The sequence below is a fragment of the Oncorhynchus keta genome, chromosome 14, assembly GCF_023373465.1.
Source record: "Oncorhynchus keta strain PuntledgeMale-10-30-2019 chromosome 14, Oket_V2, whole genome shotgun sequence".
NCBI lineage: Eukaryota > Metazoa > Chordata > Actinopteri > Salmoniformes > Salmonidae > Oncorhynchus > Oncorhynchus keta.
This window is the reverse complement of record NC_068434.1, coordinates 19,768,380-19,794,973: the sequence shown is the minus strand read 5'-3', so window position 1 is coordinate 19,794,973 and position 26,594 is coordinate 19,768,380. Positions and strand designations below refer to the sequence as shown.

The 26,594-nt window shown below is 40.9% G+C and overlaps 1 protein-coding gene across 4 annotated transcripts; it reads left to right on the top strand.

The window, feature by feature from the left end:
* The first annotated feature begins 663 nt into the window (after window positions 1–663).
* Window positions 664–26,063, top strand: LOC118392919 (snRNA-activating protein complex subunit 4-like). 4 transcript variants are annotated; one of them, XM_052461241.1, is made up of 25 exons: window positions 664–1,655; window positions 9,068–9,208; window positions 9,358–9,398; window positions 9,486–9,564; window positions 9,718–9,749; window positions 9,866–10,006; window positions 10,147–10,272; window positions 10,361–10,439; window positions 10,537–10,618; window positions 10,809–10,910; window positions 11,152–11,224; window positions 11,324–11,488; window positions 11,767–11,917; window positions 12,289–12,395; window positions 12,531–12,625; window positions 14,772–14,863; window positions 14,970–15,055; window positions 15,147–15,602; window positions 16,025–16,114; window positions 18,071–18,140; window positions 22,245–22,315; window positions 22,696–22,752; window positions 23,430–23,469; window positions 24,000–25,588; window positions 25,690–26,063. In XM_052461241.1, exons 2-25 carry the CDS (start codon window positions 9,082–9,084, stop codon window positions 25,783–25,785), a joined length of 4,047 nt encoding a protein of 1,348 aa, XP_052317201.1. In that variant the 5' UTR covers window positions 664–1,655; window positions 9,068–9,081; the 3' UTR covers window positions 25,786–26,063. The 4 variants fall into 4 exon arrangements, with proteins under 4 accessions (XP_052317201.1, XP_052317200.1, XP_035640837.1 ...); XM_052461240.1 differs by having other exon boundaries at window positions 17,960–18,140; XM_035784944.2 differs by lacking the exon at window positions 664–1,655 and adding an exon at window positions 1,802–1,981 and having other exon boundaries at window positions 17,960–18,140.
* The last annotated feature ends 531 nt before the right edge of the window (window positions 26,064–26,594 follow it).

Sequence of the window (26,594 nt, the reverse complement as noted above, 5' to 3'; positions counted from 1 at the left end):
TGCTTTGTCCACTCAGTGTATGTATGGATGTATGTGTGTGTTATTATTATTATTTTTATTTTTTTGCCCGAGACACTTTCACATGGATAGTTGTTGGCTCAATGACTGGAAGTGTATCTATGGAAACAGCTAGCATGACATTGTGCTAATGCTAGTAGTGCAACCCTTGCCACCACTGCTGAAAAGAAATCCTAGAGGAAACACTGTTGCATGATGTGATACTCTTTATATTGCAGGGCCAAGTAGAGGGGTGCCGGTATGAGAATGAGAGACTTCGAGCTAGAGAGACAGCTGCCTTAAATACAATGAAACATAACGCGCAACTGGCCTCGGAGTACCTTAACAAAGCAGCACTCAATGCTGAGACTTCCATCAAGTAAGGTTTCTCTTCTATAGTGTCATCTACATACAGACGTGAATACACAGTTCCTCATATTGATTGTGTGGGTATTTGGTAAAATGCAACGTGCAAGTTCAGTTCATAGTGTTTTCTAACCATAATTAAACATTGTGGTATTTGCTCCATGTTCTATGACCAGGCTTTCGGTTTGATTCTGTCCACAGGAAATTACTTACAGGAGCAGAAACTCTTTGTCTGGTATCTCAACTGCTGCAGTCCATTGACAACATATCTGAGATTCACAATGAAGGCTGATGGAGTTTAAGGAGGCTATAGAATTTAGATCTAGGACCATCCATCAAGAAACTGGAAAACAATTATGGCGTGTCATTGTCACTCAACATTCCCAGATAATCTAAAGTTGTAGTGTGTGCACTGATTTGTGACAAAATAAGAGATATTGTTTTTTTTACTTGTACTTCATAAAATGTTTAGTTTTGAACCACTAACAGGCCATTTGAAAACAATATGCTAACAGCTGTATTTAAAGCTGAGGCAAATATGACTGTGACTCAAAGTTGTTTGTGTATTATTTTGTGAGCATTGTTTACACATTTTACACTGCATATGTTCCACAATCTTTGCTTGAATGTAGTCCTACTATTCGTAGTAGGAATTATCAGGAGACTTCCTGTAGCTACTTGTCAGTTAATTGCTTGCTAAGTTTCCCAACTGCTGATACCACTACATTTTTTTAACCAGAAATGGTATTGTATCCACTTTTGCTAAGACTGTCAGTCTGGTTAGTAATGAGTGTCTTTGATAGTTGTTAATTGTACTGGTATTACAGTATTAAATCATACGTAAATACATTATTATACCAGGTCAAGTGGACATTTGGCATTCATTTAATTGGTATTCATGAAGGTCATTTATACTGTATGTAGCATTTTTGGGGGTTCTGATTGGATAATAGTTATGATGATCCCACCAGCCACCACCGTGTACATAATCTCAACCCATAACCCCACTCCCTCTAGTCTAATGTGTATGTGTAGTTTAATGTGTGTATTGTGCTAAACGGGACTAATCTAGAAAATATACTTTGGTTTTAGCATTGACTCCCTGTCTAAATATATATATGTTTTTAAATGCTCTGGGTTAAGAAACGGTTAGCGCTAACCATAACCTTAAACCCTTTGCCTTAATCCTTACCATTAACAATTTTAGAGTTCATCCCAGGGGTTCCGGATAGCGTGTAACGTTGAAAAACTGGAGCTGCATGTGACGTTTACTGTGGCGTTTGGGTTGCATGGTGGGTATTTCATGAATTTTAAGATTACAACGCTACATTTGATTGTTTTAATCAAGGAATTGAGTTGGAACATTCGATAATCTAAATTCTTTATGAATGCCACGACATTAAAAATAACCAACATTGATTCCTTCAAAATTGCATGCTGGGAAAAATGTTAATGTTTCAGCTGTGTTGTTTGCGACACGTGGAGATGTTAAACGAATAAGCATGCCAAACAATTTCATTGGGATTTAGCTAGCGAGCAAGTTACTTGTTTTAATATTTACATCATATTTTGTAAATCATAACAAGACATCTGTTAACCTGTCTGCATTTGACACTTGGTAAGTCGAGCTAAATGAGACCAGACTTTTTGACTGATGCTGAAATTGACGGATGTTGCTTTTGCATTAGGGTTATTTCAAGTGTTTGTTAGTTACTGAATTAGCTGCAAATGTTAAATTGTTGTTGCTGCTCGCGCATGGATCCAACACGCCCCACCAGCTCGAGTTTCCACTAGTTTGCGAGCTACCCAACCACAGCCACACAGTCAAAATTGGCTATATTGTAAAAAATAACTTTGTCTTGATTTAAGGGTGGACATAAGATTAGCAGTGTGATTCAAATTAGGTTTAAAACCAAATGTTAAGAAAATTTGTAGAAATGGGGGGGGGGATTATGACTGCCTGTGGTAACTATCCACAAATCAAACATTTTATTTGTCACATGCGCCGAATACAAGTGTAGACCTTACGGTGAAATGCTTACTTACCAGCCCTTAACTCTTCTTGAACTGCACTGTTGGTTTAGAAAATATTTACCAAATTAACTAAAGTAACAATAACGAGGCTATATACAGGGGGTAGGTACCAGGTCAGTGTGTGTAATTTGTACACTTAGGTAGGGGTGAAGTGACTGCGTAGATAATAAATCGGTAGCGTACAAAATGGGCAAAGGTTTTTGGGTCCTAGACTTAGCACTCCGGTACGGCTGGCGGTGCTGTGTTGTAGCAGAGAAAACAGTCTATTACGTGGATGACTGGAGTCTCTGACGATTTAATGGGATTTTCTCTGACACCGCTCGCTTATATAGGTCCTGGATGGCAGGAAGCTTGGCCCCAGTGATGTACTTACTGGGCTGTAGCACTACCCTCTTTAACGCCTTACAGGCTGGCTACACCGGTCGCGTGCGTTGCAAAATAAATGTATATTTATCTATATTATTCAATTATTGCACCCACACTGCTCGATTGCGCCAATAAGCGTCTGCGTTGCCAGCAAGGGCTAAAATAGAACTCTTCTATTTCTGAGGCAGATCTCGCTGAAAGTCCTGCCTCTCCCATTTCCTCATTGGTTATACCCACGTGGGTAATTGAAAGACGAAATGTTTTGCCGGTTGTCATGGTAAAGTGTAGATGCCAATCACCATATAATTTCAAAGATGAAACAGCAAGCTAGCTAAATAGGACAAATTAGCAAATGCAAGCTAACTAGCTACATTTCCATACATGTTTAATGCTTTTCGACATGTCCACAAATTAATGTCACTGGTTGAGTTTGTTTTGATATTTTAAACTGCGTGTCGGGATCACGTTTGGTGTAGGGGGACAAAATAAATGTATGCACGATGGCGCACGCGCACCAATTTATTTGTCATCAAACTCTATCATGACACGCTGGTTAAAATATCAAAACAAACTCTGAACCAATTACATTAATTTGAGGACAGGTTGAAAATCATTAAACATTTGTGGCAATTTAGCTAGCTAGCTTGCACTTGCTAGCTAATTGGTCCTATTTAACTAGCTTGCTGTTGCTAGCTAATTTGTCCTGAGATATAAACATTGAGTTATTTTACCTGAAATGCACAAGGTCCTCTACTCTGACATTTAATCCACACATAAAACAGTCAACCGAATCATTTCTAGTCATGTCTCCTCCTAGGCTTTTTCTTGTCTTGACTTTATATTGCGATTGGCACCTTTCATAAATTAGGTGCATTACCGCCACCGACCTCATCTTTCAGTCACCCACGTGGGTATAACCAATAAGGAGATGGCACTTGGTACCTGCATCTATAAACCAATGAGGAGATGGGAGAGGCAGGACTTGCAGCGCAATCTGCATCACAAATAGAACTGACTTCTATTTTCGCCCTTGGCAACGCAGACGCTCGTTGGCGCGCACAAGCAGTGGGTGCAATAATTGAATAATACAGATTTCTACATTTATTTTGCAACGCTCACGCGACGTAGTCAGCCTGTAAAATAGAAGTCAGTCCTTTTTGTGACGCAGATCACGCTGCAAGCCCTGGGGACTCTCCCATCTCCTAATGGAAGCAGTGAGGACAACAGTTTTCAGCTGTGCTAACATGATTGCAAAAGGGTTTTCTAATGATCAATTAGCCTTTTAAAATGATAAACTTGGATTAGCTAACACAACGTGCCATTGGAACATAGGAGTGATGGTTGTTAATGGGCCTCTGTACACCTAAATCAAATGTATTTGTCATGGTTAGCAGGTGTTAATGCAAGTGTAGCGAAATGCTTGTGCTTCTAGTTCCGACCATGCAGTAATATCTAACAAGTAATATAACCTAACAATTTCACAATAACTACCCTACACACACACAAGTGTAAAGGAATGAATACGAATATGTACATAAAAATATATAAATGAGTGATGGCCGAACGGCATAAGCAAGATGCAGTAGATGGTATGGAGTACAGTATATACATATGAGATGAGTAATGTAGGGTATGAAAACATATGAAGTGGCATTGTTTAAAGTGGCTAGTGATAGCCACCAATTGTGCAAGTTCTGCCACTTAAAAAGATGAGGCCTGTAATTTTCATCATAGGTACACTTCAACTATGATGGACAAAATGAGGGAAAAAAATCCAGACAATCACATTGTAGGATTTTTAATGAATTTATTTGCAAATTATGGTGGAAAATAAGTATTTGGTCAATAACAAAAGTTTATCTCAATACTTTGTTATATACCCTTTGTTGGCAATGACAGAGGTCAAACGCTTTCTGTAAGTCTTCAGAAGGTTTTCACACACTGTTGCTGGTATTTTGGCCCATTCCTCCATGCAGATCTCCTCTAGAGCAGTGACGTTTTGGGGCTGTTGCTGGGCAACACAGACTTTCAACTCCCTCCAAAGATTTTCTATGGGGTTGAGATCTGGAGACTGGCTAGGCCACTCCAGGACCCTGAAATGCTTCTTACGAAGCCACTCTTTCGTTGCCCGGGCGGTGTGTTTGGGATCATTGTCATGCTGAAAGACCCAGCCACGTTTCATCTTCAATGCCCTTGCTGATGGAAGGAGGTTTTCACTCAAAATCTCACGATACATGGCCCCATTCATTCTTTCCTTTACACGGATCAGTTGTCCTGGTCCCTTTGCAGAAAAACAGCCCCAAAGCATGATGTTTCCACCCCCATGCTTCACAGTAGGTATGGTGTTCTTTGGAGGCAACTTAGCATTCTTTGTCCTCCAAACACGTGAGTTGAGTTTTTACCAAAAAGTTATATTTTGGTTTCATCTGACCATATGACATTCTCCCAGTCTTCTTCTGGATCATCCAAATGCTCTCTAGCAAACTTCAGACGGGCCTGGACATGTACTGGCTTAAGCAGGGGGACACGTCTGGCACTGCAGGATTTGAGTCCCTGGCGGCGTAGTGTGTTACTGATGGTAGGCTTTGTTACTTTGGTCCCAGCTCTCTGCAGGTCATTCACTAGGTCCCCCCGTGTGGTTCTGGGATTTTTGCTCACTGTTCTTGTGATCATTTTGACCCCACGTGGTGAGATCTTGCGTGGAGCCCCAGATCGAGGGAGATTATCAGTGGTCTTGTATATCTTCCATTTCCTAATAATTGCTCCCACAGTTGATTTCTTCAAACCAAGCTGCTTACCTATTGCAGATTCAGTCTTCCTAGCCTGGTGCAGGTCTACAATTTTGTTTCTGGTGTCCTTTTACAGCTCTTTGGTCTTGGCCATAGTGGAGTTTGGAGTATGACTGTTTGAGGTTGTGGACAGGTGTCTTTTATACTGATAACATGTTCAAACAGGTACCATTAATACAGGTAACGAGTGGAGGACAGAGGAGCCTCTTAAAGAAGGTCTGTGAGAGCCAGAAATCTTGCTTGTTTGTAGGTGACCAAATACTTATTTTCCACCATAATTTGCAAATAAATTCATTAAAAATCCTACAATGTGATTTTCTGGATTTTCATTCCTCATTTTGTCTGCCATAGTTGAAGTGTACCTATGATGAAAATTACAGGCCTCATGTTTTTTAGTGTGAGAACTTGCACAATTGGTGGCTGACTAAATCCTTTTTTGCCCCACTGTAAGTATTTGATACATCAGAAAAGCAGAACTTAATATTTGGTACAGAAACCTTTGTTTGCAATTACAGAGATCATATGTTTCCTGTAGTTCTTGACCAGGATTGCACACACTGCAGCAGGGATTTTGGCCCACTCCTCCATACAGACCTTTTCCAGAACCTTCAGGTTTTGGGGCTGTCGCTGGGCAATACGGAATTTCAGCCCTCTCCAAAGATTTTCTATTGGGTTCAGGTCTGGAGACTGGCTAGGCTACTCCAGGACCTTGAGATGCTGCTTACAGAGCCACTCCTTAGTTGCCCTGGCTGTGTGTTTCGGGTTGTTGTCATGCTGGAAGACCCAGCCACGACCCATCTTCAATGCTCTTACTGAGGGAAGGAGGTTGTTGGCCAAGATCTCGCAATACATGGCCCCATCCATCCTCCCCTCAATACGGTGCAGTCGTCCTGTCCCCTTTGCAGAAAAGCATCCCCAAAGAATGATGTTTCCACCTCCATGCTTCACGGTTGGGATGGTATTCTTGGGGTTGTAGTCACCCTTCTTCCTTCAAACATGGCAAGTGGAGTTTAGACAAAAAGCTCTATTTTTTGTCTCATCAGACCACATGACCTTCTCCCATTCCTCCTCTGGATCATCCAGATGGTCATTGGCAAACTTCAGACGGGCCTGGACATGCGCTGGCTTGAGCAGGGGGACCTTGCGTGCGCTGCAGGATTTTAATCCTGGATTTTTGTTTTAGATTCTGTCTCTCACAGTTGAAGTGTACCTATGATAAAAATTACAGACCTCCACATGCTTTGTATGTAGGAAACACTGCCAATTTTGCAGGTTATCAAATACTTGTTCTCCCCACTTTATGTGTGTGCAGAGTGGCACCAGATTATTATAGTTTTTAAATAATAAAAGTAGTTAATAAATAAAACGTGAAACGTAACTATAGTATTGTTGGGGTGGCAGGTAGCTTAGTGGTTAGAACGTTGGGCCAGTAACTGAAAGGTTGCTGGATCGAATCCCTGAGCTGACAAGGTAAAAATTTGTCGTTCTGCCCCTGAACAAGGCAGTTAACCCACTGTTCCCCAGTAGGCTGACATTGTAAATAAAAATGTGTTCTTAACTGACTTGCCTAGCTTGCTAAATGAAGGTAAAAAAATAAAAAATAAAATTAACTAGCATTGAAAAAGTTAATCCATTCTTCTCTAAGTATCTCTCTCCCTAATTTCTGAATCACACTTGTAACGTCAGCAGGCTATGCTTTGGAGGGGGTGGGGCTGGTAGCCTTCACACACACACTGGCAAAGATTTTCAGCTGTCAGGAAGGCATACACTGGAATGAGGGCTTTGCATAGGTGCTCTATTGCATCTTATTGTAGGACTGGTAAAAAATGCCTGGAACGTAAAACAAAGTTATTAACCAGTTCCCATGCTTTTAAAATAACTTATTTTCTGGAACAGTATAAATTACTTTTGTTCTGATTTTGTCCCTAGAACATTTTTTTTATTGTCCAGATTTCTGTTCTGTTCCCTGAACTGGTTCCAACCCCTGGTTTTAATGTTCAGAACGAGCGTCTGGACTCTTAAGAAAAGTCCCAGCCAGAAGATACTATCAGCAATAGGCACTAAATGTACAGTGCATTCGGAAAGTAATCAGACCCCTTGACTTTTTACACATTTTGTTGCGTTGTAGTCTTACTCTAAAATGTATTCAATTGTTTTTACTTAATAAATCTACTTACAATACCCCATAAAAAAATAAAGCAAAGACAGTTTTTTATTTTTAGCAAACTTATCACATTTACATAAGTATTCAGACCCTTTACTCAGTACTTTGTTGAAGCACATTTGGCAGCTATTACAACCTCAAGTTTCTCCAATTCTTCTTTGCAGATCCTCTCAAGCTCTGTCAGGTTGGATGGGGAGCGTCACAGCTATTTTCAGGTCTCGCCAGAGATATTCAATAGGGTTCAAGTCCACATGTGACTCTTGGCATTCAGGCCAAAGAGTTCAATCTTGGTTTCATCAGACCAGACAGCTGCCTTTTGGCAAACTCCAAGCGGGCTGTCATGTGTTTTTTTTATTGAGGAGTGGCTTCCGTCTGGCCACTCTACCATAAAGGCCTGATTGGTGGAGTGCTGCAGAGATGGTTGTCCTTCTGGAACGTTCTCCCATCTCCACAGAGGAACTCTGGAGCTCTGTCAGAGTGACCATTGGGTTCTTGGTCACCTCCCTGACCTAGGCCCTTATTTCCTGATGGCTCAGTTTGGCCAGGCAGCCCACTCTAGGAAGAGTCTTGGTGGTTCCAAACTTCTTCCATTTAAGAATGATGGAGGCCACTGGGTACTTGGGGACCTTCAATGCTACAGACATTTTTTGGTACCCTTCCCCAGATCTGTGCCTCAACATAATCCTGTCTCGGAGCTCTTACTGACAATTCCTTCGACCTCATGGCTTGGTTTTTGCTTTGACATACACTGTCAAATGTGGAACCTTATGTAGACAGTTACGTTCCTTTCCAAATTATGTCCAATCAATTGAATTTACCACAGGTGGACTCCACAATCAAGTTGTAGAAACATCTCAAGGATGATCAATGGAAACAGGATGCACTTGAGCTCAATTTCGAGTGTCATAGCAAAGGGTCTAAATACTTATGTAAATAAGATTTCTGGTTTAAAATTTTAGTACATTTGCAAACATTTCTAAAAATCTGTTTATTCTTTGTCTTTTATGGGGTATTGTCTGTAGATTGATGAGGATTTATTTTTTTGTTAATCCATTTTAGGATAAAGCTGTAATGTAACAAAATGCGGGAAATATTGCTGAATACTTTCTGAATGCACTTATGTTACCGTCTATGAATGGGTTACAAACGGTACCTATTCTGTAACTCCCAGTAATGGAAACCAAACATCTTTGGTTAAATCACATTGTTACACCAGATAATCTGTAGCTATGTTGTAACTAGTGTAAGTTAACCTAAACATTAACTCGCTAGCTACTGTATTTTCAGTGTATTTTGTGCTGCTAGCTGATCCCTGGTTTTGTTATCATTCATTACCCATTGTTTTTAAAAGGTGCCTCATTCATTATGTCCTCGGATGACCTTCTTGCACAGAGGGAGAGAATCGAACGCCAGATTTTGGCGCTGGAGCAAAACCTTGGACCCGAAAGCAATTCCGGCATTGAACTTCTATCTTCAGACAGTTGTGCATCTGGTTGGTATCTAAAGCATGTTAAAACATTGTTGCAGTGGGCTTGTATAGAGAGGACACCCTGACTCCTGCACTAATCATAGAATACAATTTAGTCTTAAAAACTCCTTGGCATGCTTCTTAAATCTGTTATTTGTTTTCACTGCTGTCAGATGATGGATCTGACGACAATGCTTCTCAACCAGAAGATTTGGTAAGACTTATTGACATCACCAATATTACCTTGTGACCATGATTTATTTCAGGGGATTTGAGAAATAATGTCAACCTGCTCTTCTAGGGTTCTCCGGGGAACCTGGAGGCAGAGCGGGAGCGAATACAGAGGGAGATTGAAGAGTTGGAGTCCACTCTTGGTCCAGGTGCATTTAATTCTGAGATTCTGTCAGGTAGCCAAGGACCTTGCCTTGTGTTGTTTCAACAGGTTATTCATTGTTTCAGGGATTTAAGTTTTCCTGCTAGTATACATTTATACCGGGAGTGAGTGTGACCCCTTTTATAATGTATTGAAACAGATGTGGATGGCCAAGGAAGTTCAACAGAATTGGTTAGTATTGATTAGCATTTTCACAATTCCAGCACTCCAGTTTTCAGTTTGTTACATGATATAAGGTTACTTACTGTAACATGGCCTTGCGCTCTCCTTTCTCCCATGTCTGGTAGAGCGAAGAGGACAGTGCTGAGGAGCTGGACCTACCCCAGAACACAGATACATGTCTGCAAATTAACCTGGTTTATCAGGAAGTGTTGAAAGAGAAATTAGAGTACCTGGAACAACTGTTAACAGACAATCAACAGCAACAAGTAAGAGACCAATAACTAATAGCCCACAGCTTCTCTTAAAGGTGCAGTCTGAAATCTGTTCAATTAATCTTTTCAAGTTTTTGCTCTGAGCTGTGCAATGTCCATGCGATGTAATATTTTTTTGTTGTTTTTCCCAACAGAAAGAGATTATGTCTCAGCTATCTGGCACAGGAACTCCCCAGGCTACCACATCTGGAGAACCCACACTGAAGCTTTTCTTGGGGAGCTTTCTGAAGCCCTATTTCAGAGATAAAGTCACATTTCTGGTTGGGATGAGTTCTGATTCAGTACAATATGAGCATGGTCAAGGGGTTATACCTACATGATTTTACATTGCCTCTCTAATTCCCACAGGGCCCACCCGCTAATCCAGAAACCAGGGAGAAGATGAGTAAAAGAATCAGACCTACTCACGACGTCAAGATGAAAAAATGTGAGTCTAAAAATAATAATTTTTAGACCTTAGTGCTCCTTGCATCCTTGTTAACTGACATCACCATTATCGGAGAGTGACTTTAAATCTTTTTCAGGGGAGGGGTGGCAGAAGACTCTGCTGATAAATGCTGTGGTCAAAGACAGCATGAAACGCATGATACAGCCCAAGCTGTCCAAGTAAGTAAAGGGTGATTGTTTTCCCCTGAATGGTATCTTTTGATAATGGGAATATCTTATTTGCTACATTTTGAAAATCACAGGAGCAAAACTTCAGATTTTTACATAGGGTTTATGAAATGTAGGTAACCATTTTTAGGATTGGTGTTAACAAATTGGCCTACATGAATGACATGATTTTGTCTCAAAGGGTTGAATACCTTACACAGAAAATGGCCAAAGCTGAAGATGTGGAAAAACTAATCCTGCGGAAACAAATCACTGAAATTGAAAAGGACATTGAGGCCATCAGGTGATTACCATCATAACTATTTTACGGGAAATAACAATCTAGCCTATTAATTCCAAGATGACACTGGTTATCTTGTCAGACATGTCTGTTTTGTGTTTGTTCTCACTTTACATGAAGAGATTAAATGGATTGAATTGTTTAATCCATATGTATTGTAATGTTCATGGACTCCAACTCCTTTTGTGGTTCCTGAGTCAAACCATTTCTATATAACTGTTGCCGGATTTGCTTTCCCTTGCAGTGCACTGAAGGAGGATGAGCTGATGGGTGGCCGCTATGATGACCATGACTGGCAAAAGATTTCCAATATTGATGTGGGTCGAGTAACTGCTGTCTTCTCCTCTATTCATGTGTTTGTTTTGCTATTGCTAAAAAGGCTTAAATGTTGATGCTAACATCTTATTCCTATCAAGTTTGAAGGCATCCGTGAAGCTGAGGACATAAAAAGCTTTTGGCAGAACTACCTGCATCCCTCCATTAATAAAGCCAGTTGGAAGGAAGATGAAATTGAGATGCTCAAGAAAGTTGCTGTGAAATATGGGCACCACAACTGGGATCAGATTGCTGATAAACTTGGGGTAAGACCAGACAGTATTGGTCAAATAGCCTCATGATTGTTACGCTCTCCTATCAGTGGGATCCAGAGGTGATATTTCTAGTCCTGTTTTGTACAGTTTGATTGATTGATTGATTATACTTTGTTTAGAGCGAAGTACCTGATACTGAACCGTTAGGTTTCTCGGTTGTAGGTAGGTTAAGTGTAATTCCCTGAACATGACCAATTTCTTTGAATGTGTAAACTATTCAGGTTTGTCCATTCTGAACTCATGTCCTCTTCTCTGTCTGTCACACACAGACCAACAGGACAGCCTTCATGTGTCTCCAGACATACCAACGCTACATCTGCACCGACTTCAAGAGGAGGATGTGGTGCGGAGTGGAGGACGACATCCTTAGAGAGCTGGTGGAGAAGATGCGGATAGGGAACTACATCCCTTACACCCAGAGTAAGTCCCCACCACCCAATGTACACCCTGGCTTTTACTCATCATCTATGTTATTGTTGGTGCACATCGATGACAGTTGTTATTGTTGTCCCCAGCTTATGTACCCAACTTTGTAAGGCTCCAGTAGGAGCGTTAACTGATGAAATTGTATGCACTCACTACTGTAAGTCGCTCTGCATAAGAGTTCTGCTAAATGACTAAAATGTAAATATAAATGCAAAGCTCTCAAGGTACTGTCCACTGCTCTATTCTACTGATTTTTCTCTTCAGAAAAAAGTGCTTGTTCAATACAAGATACTGTAGCTTGTCATGGTAGTGCATCATGTGTTGGATTCTGGGAATTCGGCTCCATGATTTCTGTTGTACTCCAGTCTCCTATTTCATGGAGGGCCGGGATTCGTGCCAGCTGATGTATCGGTGGACTCAGGTTCTAGACCCCACCCTCACGAAAGGCCATTGGTCTAAAGAAGAAGATGAGGTATGGGCAGGAGGGATTTGTTTGTTGTATCTTTAGCTTCATCTAATCTCCCAGGAAATGTTGTGATGTCCCCATATGTACAGTATAAATATTTGATAATATAAGTTGTGCTCTAATTTTTGTTTGTTGTTGCAGATGCTACTGAGAGCAGTGGCTAAACACGGGGCGGGGAACTGGTGGAAGATGCGTCAGGATGTGCCTGGCAGAAATGATAGCCAGTGTAGGGACAGGTGAAGACTTCTATTGACTCTGCTCGATAGAGCCAACGCATTGACCAAACTCTCACAACGTTCACTGAAAGTCTCCCTGATGGCCACCCTATTCTAGTTAACTCAAACTTGAAAAAGTATTATAAACTGGGTGGTTCGAGCTTTGAATGCTGATTGGCTGACAGCCATGCAGGGCATGACATATTTTCTTAGTCCACTAGCCACTGTGCCAGGTAGATCAAAATATCTACCAGCCACTCAGATTTTTTTGGTTACACATTACTTGAAACCAAGCGTCAACACGTTATTACACGCTCATAACACGCTCATAACATGTCATAACAGTTGACATAACCTGCCATAATAGGGTCATAACACTGTCATGACCCATATATTTACACGTGTTGTGACATTGTGTTATTTTATGGCTGGTTATGACGCCCACATAAGAGTGTGAAAACCCACATTTATGCTAATAGTTTTTTTCCCTGCCGAGAAGTTTCCGTTAGTTTGAAAGTTTGTTTCTGAAGTCCTTTGTTTTAATAAAGTATTTAGTAACTTTTTTTCCCATCATATTTTATATAACTTGCAGAGAATACACTTCATGATGAAGTATAATGACCATCCTGTGTCTTTTTACTTGTACTAAGAAAATACACTTTGATACTGTCAAGAAGCATTATGACCATCATAATCATACATAAGCCAGATAGGCCTGTCACGTACATGCCCTTCATCAGTCAATGTCAGTCATCACGTACATGTCAGTCATCAGTCAAAAAGAGGGTGTCTAGTCCTGCTCCTGCATTCATCCCAGTCATCAGTAACAGAGCATTATTGGGGTAGGTGCATGTCTGACATCAATTTGTACGCAATTACAATGATAATTTAATATGCTCAATTTCAGAAAATGTTTTATAGCAAACATATTATTGACAAGTAGGCTATGGTGAAATGGAATGTTTTGCCATGTTTGGTAGGTTTTGTGGGTTTTCACACTATTATGTATGTGGCATAACCTTCCATAAAATAATGCAATATAGGCACAACGGGTCTAAATATAAGTGTTATGACCATATTATGACAAGTTATGTAGCTGTTATGACGACTCAGAATGTGTTATCAGACAAAATATGTGTTTCAGACAAAATATTTAAAAAATACAGCTAAAATTACACCAACAAAACAAATGTATGAACATGCTTTGTAATGTTTCTAAAACAAATGTATTACTAGTAAGACGTAACGTGGTATATTGTTAAATTTAATATTTTTTTTGTGACCGGAGTCTTTTTAACCAAAATATCACAGATGAGACAAAAAATGAGGTTACCATGGTAGTGCGACTCCAGTCATGTTTGTTCCTGTGAGAGTCTGAATAGTAAAAGCATTGTCTTCTCTTCCCTAGCAGTTGAAAGTCAAACATAGAAAAACAACCTAGCTTGTGAACAAAACAATGTAAATAGCCAAGAAACACAAGGACAAAATCTCACTTCAGTAGATTTTGGTTTCAAGTCAATTATACCAACTTTTATGCCTGTGCGCAGCGCTTCTAAAAATGAATCTGTCACTCAGCTCTTAACATGCGCACAGCCCCCAGCCAGGCAGTGTTGCAGCTCGAAGTGCAATAGGCTGTGTAGGATTCGTAGTTTGACTATGTGCGACTAATTTACCAGCTATGAAACTAAACGGCAGAAATACTTTGAAAACAGCTACTGCAGCGTTTATTTGACTATACATGTGATCATACTTGCCTTTTTATTCACAAATGCGAGTGAAATGCTCGCACTGTGGAGCCCTGAACACCTGCCAACATGGCTGGTGAAATAGATATCTTTACACTTCAATGCCAAAATCTACCTGCAGGTGGCGGGGTGTTAATTTTAGACCCTGCAGCCATCCGTATATCAGATCGCAAAGCACGGTATGACAAAATAAATATTTTTTACTGCTCTACGTTGGTAATCACTTTATAACAGCAATAAGGCACCTCAGGGGTTTGTGATATATGTCAATATACCATGGCTAAGGGCTGTATCCAGGCACTCCGCGTTGCGTTGTGTGTAAGAAAAGCCCTTAGCCGTGGTATATTGGCCATATACTACACCCCTCGGCCTTGCTTAATTAGAATATACGGTTACTGACAAACTGCTGTTTCATTCTGTAGGTATGTGGACGTCCTGATTGGGAACGTGAAGAAGGGGCCATTTGACGAGGAGGAAAAGGCGCTACTCCGACAATTGGTGGAGAAATATGGATGTAGGAACTGCTATAGAATGCTGACTCGCATAGAAACTATATCAAAAGAATCGGGTTACCTTTCTTGATAATCAGGTCTAACAGTTTATTTTGTCCTTTTCTATAGGTAAATGGGCTAAGATAGCTGCTGAAATGCCTAACAGAATTGACAGCCAGGTCCTTCAACAGTGGAGGAGAATGACAGGGTACAAGGTGAGTGTTGACTATGTAGCCTTATTGTCCTTCTCAACTCAGTCTGTAACACTGAACATATAGTTAATTACTCTCTTATTTTTGTAAACAGCCCAGACCTCGGAGGGACAGAAGTAGAAGAGGATTGCAGAGGAGAAAGGCAGTGGCTGTGAGGAGCATCAAGAGTAGGCTGAAGAGGCTAGACAATGATGTGCACTCAAGCGTCGATGAAGAGGAGAGCGTCAAGATGGAATTTATGGACAGTGACGACGAGAAGAAACAGAAATTCTCTGAACTGTACGGATCTGATCAGGAAAGTGAAATTTTTGAAGACTACACCCAACCAGACATGGAGCAATGGATCCCCATGCGAGAGAAGCAGTTTGAAGGGATGGTGAGGAGTGTGATGGTTGAATGGCCCAGCAAGTACACAATGCATGAGCAGGAAGCGACGGACAGCCAGGCCTCAGCACGCAAGTTCATGGTGGTCCGCTCCACCGTCCTGGACCGCTTTGGCGAGCCTGCGGCCACTGTCATTGGACAAAACCCCCCAATCCTGGCAAAGAAGGTACCAGCATTTATTTATTAACAGTCATGTGATTCGTTGCACCAATATGTGTATAGCGTATGCAGATTTTGAACACCCATCCCTAGACCGGCCTATATGAAGTTGGCAACCTAAAATGAGTGCAACCATTGTCATTTTGTTCCCAAATACCACCATCATAAAGCAGAGACTAGATCTGCATCAGTAACCATAGCTACATATTAAGTTAATCTGAATGTATCACAAAATGGGATCACGAGGCAGTTAACATTTAGTAAACATTCAATCGTTCATCAGCTGTGTAGCTCATTTTAAAGTGAGTCTCTTTGTTTATGAACGCAGAACTATGATTCTTATTTTAGAATATGTAGTAAAGTTAGCTGGCTAACCAATTGATTCCTGCTTTGAGCATGCAACATTATCTGTATGTGTTCCTTCTAAAGGATTGCAACAGTGACCTGGCCATGCTCCAGGTATGCTATGGAGAGGTGAGGAACCTGATCACTTGGAAGAAAACAAATGCCACAAAACATGTAAGTTGCCAGGTAACACTCAAAAATTACAAAAATATTTTCATTTCGCCTCTCTTTATGTGGTAGAACAGGTGTTTCAATAGCTTTTTATCCCAAACAAATATGATTCCAGTGGATACATTTTTGTTCATTTGTCAGAATAGATTTAGTGAAAATTAGATCTATTTTTTTAAAGGAAATGTTGATAAAATGTTTGATTATTAGAACCCATCAATAAATCTTATTGTTTCATACAAATAAATATAGTAAAAGCTTGAATCTAGGTAAGAACAGTGTGTTAAAATAGGCTATGCAACGAAACCTTAGAGCACACAACTATCTAGCTCAATCAATGATGGAAATTGAGCTTTGTTAATACAGAGGTCTTCTCCTCGCAAAGCCTATGATGTGTGTCTTCTGTTTTCTATGTACAGTACCAGTCAAAAGTTTGGACACACCTACTCATTCAAGGGTTTTTCTTTATTTTTACTATTTTCTACATTGTAAAACAGGTGAAGACATCTAAACTATGAAATAACACATGGAATCATGTAGTAACCCAACAAGTGTTAAACAAATCAAAATATATTTGTGATTCTTCAAAGTAGCCACCTTTTGCCTTGATGACAGCTTTGCACACTCATAGCATTCTCTCAACCATCTTCATGAGGTAGTCACCTGGAATGCATTTCAATTAACAGGTGTGCCTTGTTAAAAGTTAATTTGTGGAATTTCTTTCCTTAATGATTTTGAGCCAATCAGTTTTTTTGTGACAAGGTAGGGGTGGCATACAGAAGATGGCCCTATTTGGTAAAATACCAAGTCCATATCATGGCAAGAACAGCTCAAATAAGCAAAGAGAAACGACAGTCCATCATTACTTTTAGGACATGAAGGTCAGTCAATGCAGAACATTTCAAGAACTTTGAACGTTTCTTTAAGTGCAGTCGCAAAAACCATCAAGTGCTATGATGAAACTGGCTCTCATGGGGACCGCCACAGGAATGGAAGACCTGGATAAGAGTTAACTGGACCTCAGATTGCATCCAAATAAATTACTCGCAGAGTGCAAGTAACAGACACATCTCAACATCAACAGTTCAGAATCAGGCCTTAATGGTCGAATTGCTGCAAAGAAACCACTACTAAAGGACACCAATAATAAGAGACTTGCTTGGGCCAAGAAAAACAAACAATGGACATTAGACTGGTGGAAATCTGTCATTTGGTCTGATTCCAAATTTGAGATTTTTGGTTCCAACCGCCGTGGCTTTGTGAGACGCAGAGTAGGTGAACGGAAGATCTCTGCATGTGTGGTTCCAACCGTGAAGCGTGGGGGTGCTTTGCTGGCAACGCCCTCTGTGATTTTATTTAAAATTCAAGGCACACTTAACCAGCATGGCTACCACAGCATTACGCCATCCCATCTGGTTTGCGCTTAGTGGGACTTTCATTTGTTTTTCAACAGGACAATGACCCAACACAATGCCAGGCTGTGTAAGGCTGTGCTGGATCAGATGACCTGACCTCCACAATTACCCGGCCTCAACCCAATTGAGATGGTTTGGGATGAGTTGGCCCACAGAGTGAAGGAAAAGCAGCCAACAAGTGCTATGTGGGAACTCCTTCAAGACAGTTGGAAAAGCATTCCTCATAAAACTGGTTGAGAGAATGCTAAGTGTGTGCAAAGCTGTCATCAAGGCAAAGGGTGGCTACTTTGAAGAATATCAAATATAAAACATATTTTGATTTGTTATTTCATAGTTTTGATGTCATCACTATTATTCTACAATGTAAAAAATAAAGAAAAACCCTTGAATGAGTAGGTGTGTCCAAACTTTTGACTTGTACTGTACATGTCTGCAGAAAAGCAGTGGGTCTACAAGCAGTGACCAGGGGACGCCCCACAATTGCTCAAGGCAAAAGTACTCCTCTGCCAACAGTGAAACCGACACCACTCTCAACTATTCCCTTCAGTTGGCAGTCACTCCCTGGGTGGGCAATGTGCTTATGCCCCCACCAATCTCTTCAAACAAGCTCAGTGAAGGTACTTTATGAGTTGTCACAGGTAATGCGTCCTAACTTCTCTCACTTGTAGATAAGTAAAATTAGCGTTCTTGTTGTTAAATAATGGGTTTTGGAAGACTAAACCAAGGATTTGACCCAGAGTTATATACAGTAAGTGTACAAAACATTACGAACACCTGCTCTTTCCATGCCGTAGAAAGACCAGGTTAAAGCTATGATCCCTAAGTGATATCACTTCTTAAATCCACTTCAGTCCGTGTAGATGAAAGGGAGGAGACAGGTTAAAGAAGGATTTTGAAGCCTCAAGATAATTGAGACATGGATTGTGTATGTGTTCCATTCAGAGGGTGAATATGCAAGACAAAATATTGAATTGCCTTTGAACGGGGTATGGTGGTAGCTTGGCCAGGTTTTAAAATGGCTGCTATGTTATCGCCTTTATTCTATACATGTTGGTGATGTAACGATACGAGAGTGCCTCTGATGGTTCCCTCTGAAATTACCCACTGTAAACAAGCAAAACAGAGCTGCAAATGTAACATGTTTTTATTGATTTGCATTCGGGATAATGTGTATCCAAGTCTGTACTGTGTTGTGATGTCAACAAATTGCAAATAAACAGCACAATGCGGAAGCTTCAATTATCACTTAGCAACAGCTATGGAGGAGAAAAGTGGCACTCTTGGAACATTCAGACATACAGTGGGGCAAAAGTATTTAGTCAGCCACCAATTGTGCAAATTCTCCCACTTGAAAATTACAGGCCTCTCTCATCTTTTTATCATAGGTACACTTCAACTATGACAGACAAAATGAGAAAACAAATCCAGACAATCACATTGTAGGATTTTTAATGAATTTGCAAATTATGGTGGAAAATAAGTATTTGGTCAATAACAAAAGTTTACCTCAATACTTTGTTATATACCCTTTGTTGGCAATGACAGAGGTCAAACGCTTTCTGTGAGTCTTCACAAGCTTTTCACACACTGTTGCTGGTATTTTGGCCCATTCCTCCATGCAGATATCCTCTAGAGCAGTGATGTTTTGGGGCTGTTGCTGGGCAACACGGACTTTCAACTCCCTCCAAAGATTTTCTATGGGATTGAGATCTGGAGACTGGCTAGGCCACTCTAGGACCTTGAAATGCTTCTTACGAAGCCAATCCTTCGTTGTCCAGGCGGTGTGTTTGGGATCATTGTCATGCTGAAAGACCCAGCCACATTTCATCTTCAATGCCCTTGCTGATGGAAGGAGGTTTTCACTCAAAATCTCACGATACATGGCCCCATTCATTCTTTCCTTTACACGGATCAGTCGTCCTGGTCCCTTTGCAGAAAAACAGCCCCAAAGCATGTTTCCACCCCCATGCTTCACAGTAGGTATGGTGTTCTTTGGATGCAACTCAGCATTCTTTGTCCTCCAAACACGTGAGTTGAGTTTTTACCAAAAAGTTATATTTTGGTTTCATCTGACCATATGACATTCTCCCAGTCTTCTTCTGAATCATCCAAATGCTCTCTAGCAAACTTCAGACGGGCCTGGACATGTACTTGCTTAAGCAGGGGGACACGTCTGGCACTGCAGGATTTGAGTCCCTGGCGGCGTAGTGTGTTACTGATGGTAGGCTTTGTTACTTTGGTCCCAGCTCTCTGCAGGTCATTCACTAGGTCCCCCCGTGTGGTTCTGGGATTTTTGCTCACCGTTCTTGTGATCATGTTGACCCCACGGGCTGAGATCTTGCGTGGAGCCCCAGATCGAGGGAGATTATCAGTTGTCTTGTATGTCTTCCATTTCCTAATAATTGCTCCCACAGTTTGATTTCTTCAAACCAAGCTGCTTACCTATTGCAGATTCAGTCTTCCCAGCCTGGTGCAGGTCTACAATTTTGTTTCTGGTGTCCTTTGACAGCTCTTCGGTCTTGGCCATAGTGGAGTTTGGATTGTGACTGTTTGAGGTTGTGGACAGGTGTCTTTTATACTGATAACACGTTCAAACAGGTACCATTAATACAGGTAACGAGTGGAGGACAGAGGAGCCTCTTAAAGAAGAAGTTACAGGTCTGTGAGAGCCAGAAATCTTGCTTGTTTGTAGGTGACCAAATACTTATTTTCCACCATAATTTGCAAATAAATTCATTAAAAATCCTACAATGTGATTTTCTGGATTTTTTTCCCCTCATTTTGTCTGTCATAGTTGAAGTGCACCTATGATGAAAATTACAGGCCTCTCATGTTTTTAAGTGGGAGAACTTGCACAATTGGTGGCTGACTAAATTATTTTTTGCCCCACTGTATACCGCATTGGCTAAACTCCATATATACACTGAGTATACCAAGCATTAGGAGCACCTTCTTAATATTGACAGCTTTGCACACTCTTGGCATTCTCTGTTTTTCCAACAGTCTTGAATGAGTTCCCACATGCTGAGCACTTGTTGGCTGCTTTTCCTTCACTCTGCAGTCCAACTCATCACAAACCATCTCAATTTGGTTGAGGTTGGGGGATTGTGGAGGCCAGGTCATCTGATGCAGCACTCAATTACTATCCTTCTTGGTAAAATAGCCCTTACACAGCCTGCAGGTGTGTTGGGTCATTGACTTGTTGAAAAACAAATGATAGTCCCACTAAGCCCAAATCAGACGGGATGGCGTATCGCTGCAGAAGGCTGTGGTAGCCATGCTGGTTAAGTCTGCCTTGAATTCTAAATTAATCTCAGACAATGTCACCAGCAAAATTCCCCCACACCATAACACCTCCTCCATGCTTTACGGTGTGAAATACACATGCGGATATAATCCATACACTCACACCTCGTCTCACAAAGACATGGAGGTTGGAACCAAAAATCTCCCATTTAGACACCAAACCAAAGGACAAATTTCCACCTGTCTAACGTCCGTCCATTGCTCGTGTTTCTTGTCCCAAGCAAGTCTCTTCTTATTATTGGTGTCCTTTAGTAGTGGTTTCTTTGCAGCAATTCAACCATGAAGGCCTGATTCACACAGTCTCCTCTGAACAGTTGATGTTAAGATGTGTCTGTTACTTGAACTCTGAAGCATTTATTTTGGCTGCAAATTCTGATACTATTAATTCTAATGAGCTTATCCTCATTAGAGAATGGGAGACCCATTCTAACTCTGGGTCTTCCATTCCTGTGGCGGTCCTCATTAGAGCCAGTTTCATCATAGCGCTTGATGGTTTTTGTGACTGCACTTGAAGAAATGTTCAAAGTTCTAGAAATTCTTAAATGTCTTAAAGTAATGATGGACTGTCATTTCTCTTTGCTTATTTGAGCTGTTCTTGCCATAAAATGGACTTGTTCTTTTACCAAATAGGGATATTTTCCGTATAACACCCCCACCCCCTTGTCACAAATCAACGTTCCCTTCTGAAATGCTTTAACTTTTAAGAAGGCACACCTGTTAATTGAAATGCATTCCGGTTGACTACCTCATGAAGCTGGTTTAGAGAATGCTAAGAGTGTGCAAAGCTGTCATCAAGGCAACGGGTGGCTATTTTAAGAATCTCAAATATAAAATATATTTTGATTTGTTAAACACATTTTTTTGGTTACTACATGATTCCATATGTGTTATTTCATAGTTTGTCTTCACTATTATTCTACAATGTAGTAAATAGTACAAATAAAGAAAAAACGTTGAATGAGTAGGTGTTTTAAAACTTTTGGCCGGTAGTGTACAATGTGTGGAAAGCATTCCATATACTGGCCCATGTTGACGCCAATGCTTCCCACAGTTGTCAAGTTGGCTGGATGTCCTTTGGGTGGTGGACCATTCTTGACACTCGGGGAAATTGTTGAGCATGAAAAACCTAGAAGCGTTGCAGTTCTTGACACAAAACGGTGCGCCTGGCGCCTACTACCATAGGGTAGTATACCCCGTATGTTTCAACTGTCTCAAGGCATAAAAATCCTTCTTTAACCCATCTCCTCTACCCTCCTTCATCTGCACTGCTTTTAAGTGGGTTTAACAAGTGACATCAATAGTTGATCATAACTTTCACCTGGTCAGTCTGTCATGGAAAGAGCAGGGGTTCTTAATGTTTTATATAGTCAGTGTATATGACTCTAAATTGATCCTACTTTCTCTTGTTTTTGTAGCTGACATGGTGCGAGAGAGATCAGAGAGCATTGGACTCAACAAGACCCCAGTGTTCTTGTTCTTTCTGCAGGTAGGGAATGAACCCAGTGGGGGCAACATTTTTATATGAATGAGCACAATAATGCCATTATGTTAGTTGGGTTTTTCTTATGGATGTGAGCACCTAGGCCTATGCAGAAATTCTGGCATGTATTCTAATGCTGTTAGACAAACACAAATGACTTCACGCTACATACAGGAAAAATGGAACACATTTTACAACATCTGTTCTTTATTGGCATATCAAGAGCACATGACTAGCTATTATGGTACCAAATTAATGCATCATAACCCTTCTCAGATATTCTGGACTGAGGTTAACTGATAATGCCATATTTTGAATCTATTGTCAGCCGATCCTGATCATATGAACATTTTATATTATGCATTTTCTAATGCAATCTGAAACAGGTCCTCCGTGTGGATGCTGAGGGCTGTAAGCAGATAATTCAAATGCGTAACAAACAAGTGAGTATTATTTACTACACCATAAACAAAATTTCCTCATACTTTAAAAACCTTTACAGTTTTAGGTTTTTGCATCTATATAATAATTGCTACTTACTGTGCATTCAGACCCCTTGACTTTTTCCACATTTTTTTACGTTACAGACTTATTTTAAAATTGATTAAATTGATTAAATCATCAAAGTCTCTAAATGTCCTTGAGTGACCCAGCCAGAGCCCGGATTTGAACCCGATCGAACATCATCTCTGGAGAGACTTGATAGTAGCTATGCAACGATGCTCCCCATCCAATCTGACAGAGCTTGAGAAGATCTGCAGAGAAGAATGCGAGAAACTCCCCAAATACAGGTGTGCCAAGCTTGTAGCGTCATAGCCAATAAGACTTGAGGCTGTAATCGCTTCCAAATATGCTTCAACAAAGTACTGAGTAAAGGGTATGAATACTTATGTAAATGTAATATTTATTTTAAAAAATGCAAAAATGTCAAGAGCACATGAGCACATGTTTTTGCTTTTTCATTATGAGGTATTGTGTATAGATTGAGGGGGGGGGGACAATTTAATACATTTTAGAATAAGTCTGTAAGGTAACAAAGTAAAGGGGTCTGAATACTTTCCAAATGCACTGTATAAGCAATTTGAATAGAGCAATTGTGATGTCAATTTATCTGTTTCAGGCGGTACTCACGGGACACAGATCTTGGGAAGCGAAACAGGGTAACATATTATGTTTGTATATCGCATTGAATATGCCATTGATGTACACTTCCCCTTTACTTCCGTATCGATTCCCATGCTGTTTTGAATGGGCTTCGTGGTTATTTTTACAAAAAATGTATGAAAATGCAGCCATTTTAAAATGTGTATACAATTATGTTTGTGTTTGTGGATGAATTGACCTCTGTCAGATCCCTTTTATGATGTTTATGCGCTTGAAGACCAGTGCACTACTTTCCTGCGCGTTGAAGACAAAAAAAAAATTCAACTACAGAAGTTGAGAAACTTGAGGCTGAGGAGCAGTCACTTCCTGCTTACTTTCTCTGCATTCTCTCACCACCCGAAATCACTTATTAATTAGCTAAGAGCTTCAGCACCCCGATCAGCGATGGTCAACTGCAAAGTATTTAAAGACAACAAATCTATTAATTGATATTAAATGTAAAATGTATTTTTTATAATTGTGGTAATTACACCCATATGTGAATTATGTTTTACATAAATGCCTCTTTTTATTTAATTTATTCTAGCTTTATTGAAAAAAACAATGCAACGGCATGGTCCCAGAACGGTAGCCAGTATGCTGAAACGGAACGGAAACGAGCAGCAGAACAGCCAGCAACAGAACAGTCAACTTGTGATGATGATCCCTCAGACCTTTGTCATTGGACAGCCTGTAGTACAGTCCACCCCACATCCTATGGTCCCATTCACTCCAACTTCCAGACAACAACTCATGCCTTCTCCACTTACCCAACCCGGACCCTCTACCCCCAGCCGACCCATACCTACCACCCCTGGTCAACCTTTACCCTCAACCCCCAGCCAACCTATACTCCCTGCTCCTGTCCAATCCTCAATCATAATAGACAGGGTAAATGTTCAGATAAATGAGAATCTTTCAGCAAAGAAACACAATCTCAAACCTACTGAGAAATCACAGGCCCCCAAAGAGGTCAAGGATGCTGCAATTGCAAAAAAGTCAGTGGAACAGTCGCCTAAACGCAAGAAAGCCCGTACGCAAAGTCCTCCCAAAGGAAACCTGGTTGGCCAACTTCCTAACATAATTCTGTCCCCTCCACAAACTGCCTGGGTCCTGACGCGCGATGGACTTGTGCCAATCAGTGGCATTGGCATTCAGATGACACCTCAGAATCTACCAGCAAATGCTTTTGCACCTGCTTGTCCATCACCTGTTATTATCAACCAGCAAGTCCCTCTAACACTAAATGCTGCTGCAGCACAGGCCTCCTCCAATGTGACCCATGTCTGCCCATCTCCCTCTGCATCATCCATAGCACAGGGAACTGCCTCCCCATCTGTTTTCTCCTCTCCCTCCACCTCCACTACCTTCATAAGCAACACTGCTCCAAGGATGACCAACCCAGTGAACAGCATGAGAATGACTAACCCAGTCCTGCAGACTGTGGCAACCACTTGTCCCCAGCTCAATGCAGTGTCACCTGTTCTCTCTGTTCCCAAGAACACGGTCATCTCGGCTCCCATTAGACCACAGACTGGCCCGCCACAGGCTTTCGTCCTCAACGTCCCTCCAGGCTCTCTTCCAGCCTCATTCCCTCAGGGAGCCTTCCGAATCATGCAGCTTTATCCCCCTAAACGTGTCCCTCCACCCCGCAATCCAGAAGTAATACAGTTTGATCCCAACCTGATATTCATGGAGGACCCGGCCAAAGTGAGCGAGTGGTTGAATGGCAAGAATGGAATTGCGCTTCCGGAGTTGGATGTCACTCTACCCTACCTTCCCCCCTTTGTCAGCAGCCTGGATACCCTGTCGAGTCTCCTGAAATGTAAAACAACATTGGCAATTAGTGCCATGATGGTCCTGCACCCAGAGGAGAAAGAGAACCAGGAAGAGGAGCAGCAGGTAGCGGCAGTGCGGAGCCTCGTGGCAGAGCGTTTCATCCATAACCCAGGCTACCTCCTCCTGAAGGCTCGCTTCTTGTCTTGTTTCACCATGCCTGCTCTTCTGGCTACTATCAATCCAGTCAAATTCCCCATGTCTCCCACCCCGGACCACAGTGATGTGGAGGAGGAACCTTTCAGGAACCCTCCAGGGATGCAGATCTATACTTTGTATGAACAGCAAACAACACTCCAGGTGAGTTCAGTCTCAAACCAATCCTCCTTATGTTCGATACACTGCCTTTCTGTCCTCTTCCCTCACTGAACTGTTGAGCAGATCTTATGTTCTTTTCTCAGGCCCCTCTGCTAAGCACTGATGGAACAGGATCTCCTGCCACCTTCTTCTCCGGAATCACCACAAGAAATAAAAGCTGTGACCTAGACATGGAGTAATTGGAATAGTTTTGGAATGTGTCATCTTACGGGTTAAACCAGGTTTTTGTGTTTAAAAGTTCTTGCCAATTTTGTTGTGATGTCAGTGTCATAAAAAGGGATCTATGACATCACTCATTACAGTATAGTTGCTGTTGAAATTGTACTTAATGAATGGTTCATATTTGTACTTGTTTTTGTTTATAATTGAACCATTTACACAATGTATAAGAATAATTATGTTGACCTGTACATATTTTGTAATAAATCATTCTGTTAATAAATGCGTATACATTGGATCTGCAGAGCACATTGGTCAGATCGAATCTCAACAACCAGTTTTTTTTGCAGACCACATAGTGGTCACCGAGGGTGACATTTTAATGGTGCATAATAGTTTAAATCTGTGCAGAAAACACTAGCTATAAAACTCATTATATTCTGTCACTGTTTTATTTTTGGCCAGAAATGTCCTCAGTGGTGAACCTTACCTGTGAATAAATGTTTATTAGCCAGGATGCAAAAGTTTATTAGCCTCAAACTAAGGATTCAAATATTTATTAGCCCAAAGGATTATGCAGTTTCATGAGTGATGCAAAATTCTGGTAACTTTCCCAAAATCGTCAGGTTTTCCAGAAGTCCTGGTTGAAAGATTTTCAGAATCAAGACTGAATAAACAGAATGTTGTGAATTCTCAAACCACGATTTCTGGAAAAGCTGGGACTTTTGGGAAAGTTACTGGAATTTTGCAACCCTGGTTAAATGGATTAATATTACATTGTGTATATAAACCAGTCAATACTCAAGAAACAAATATTTATAAACGATAT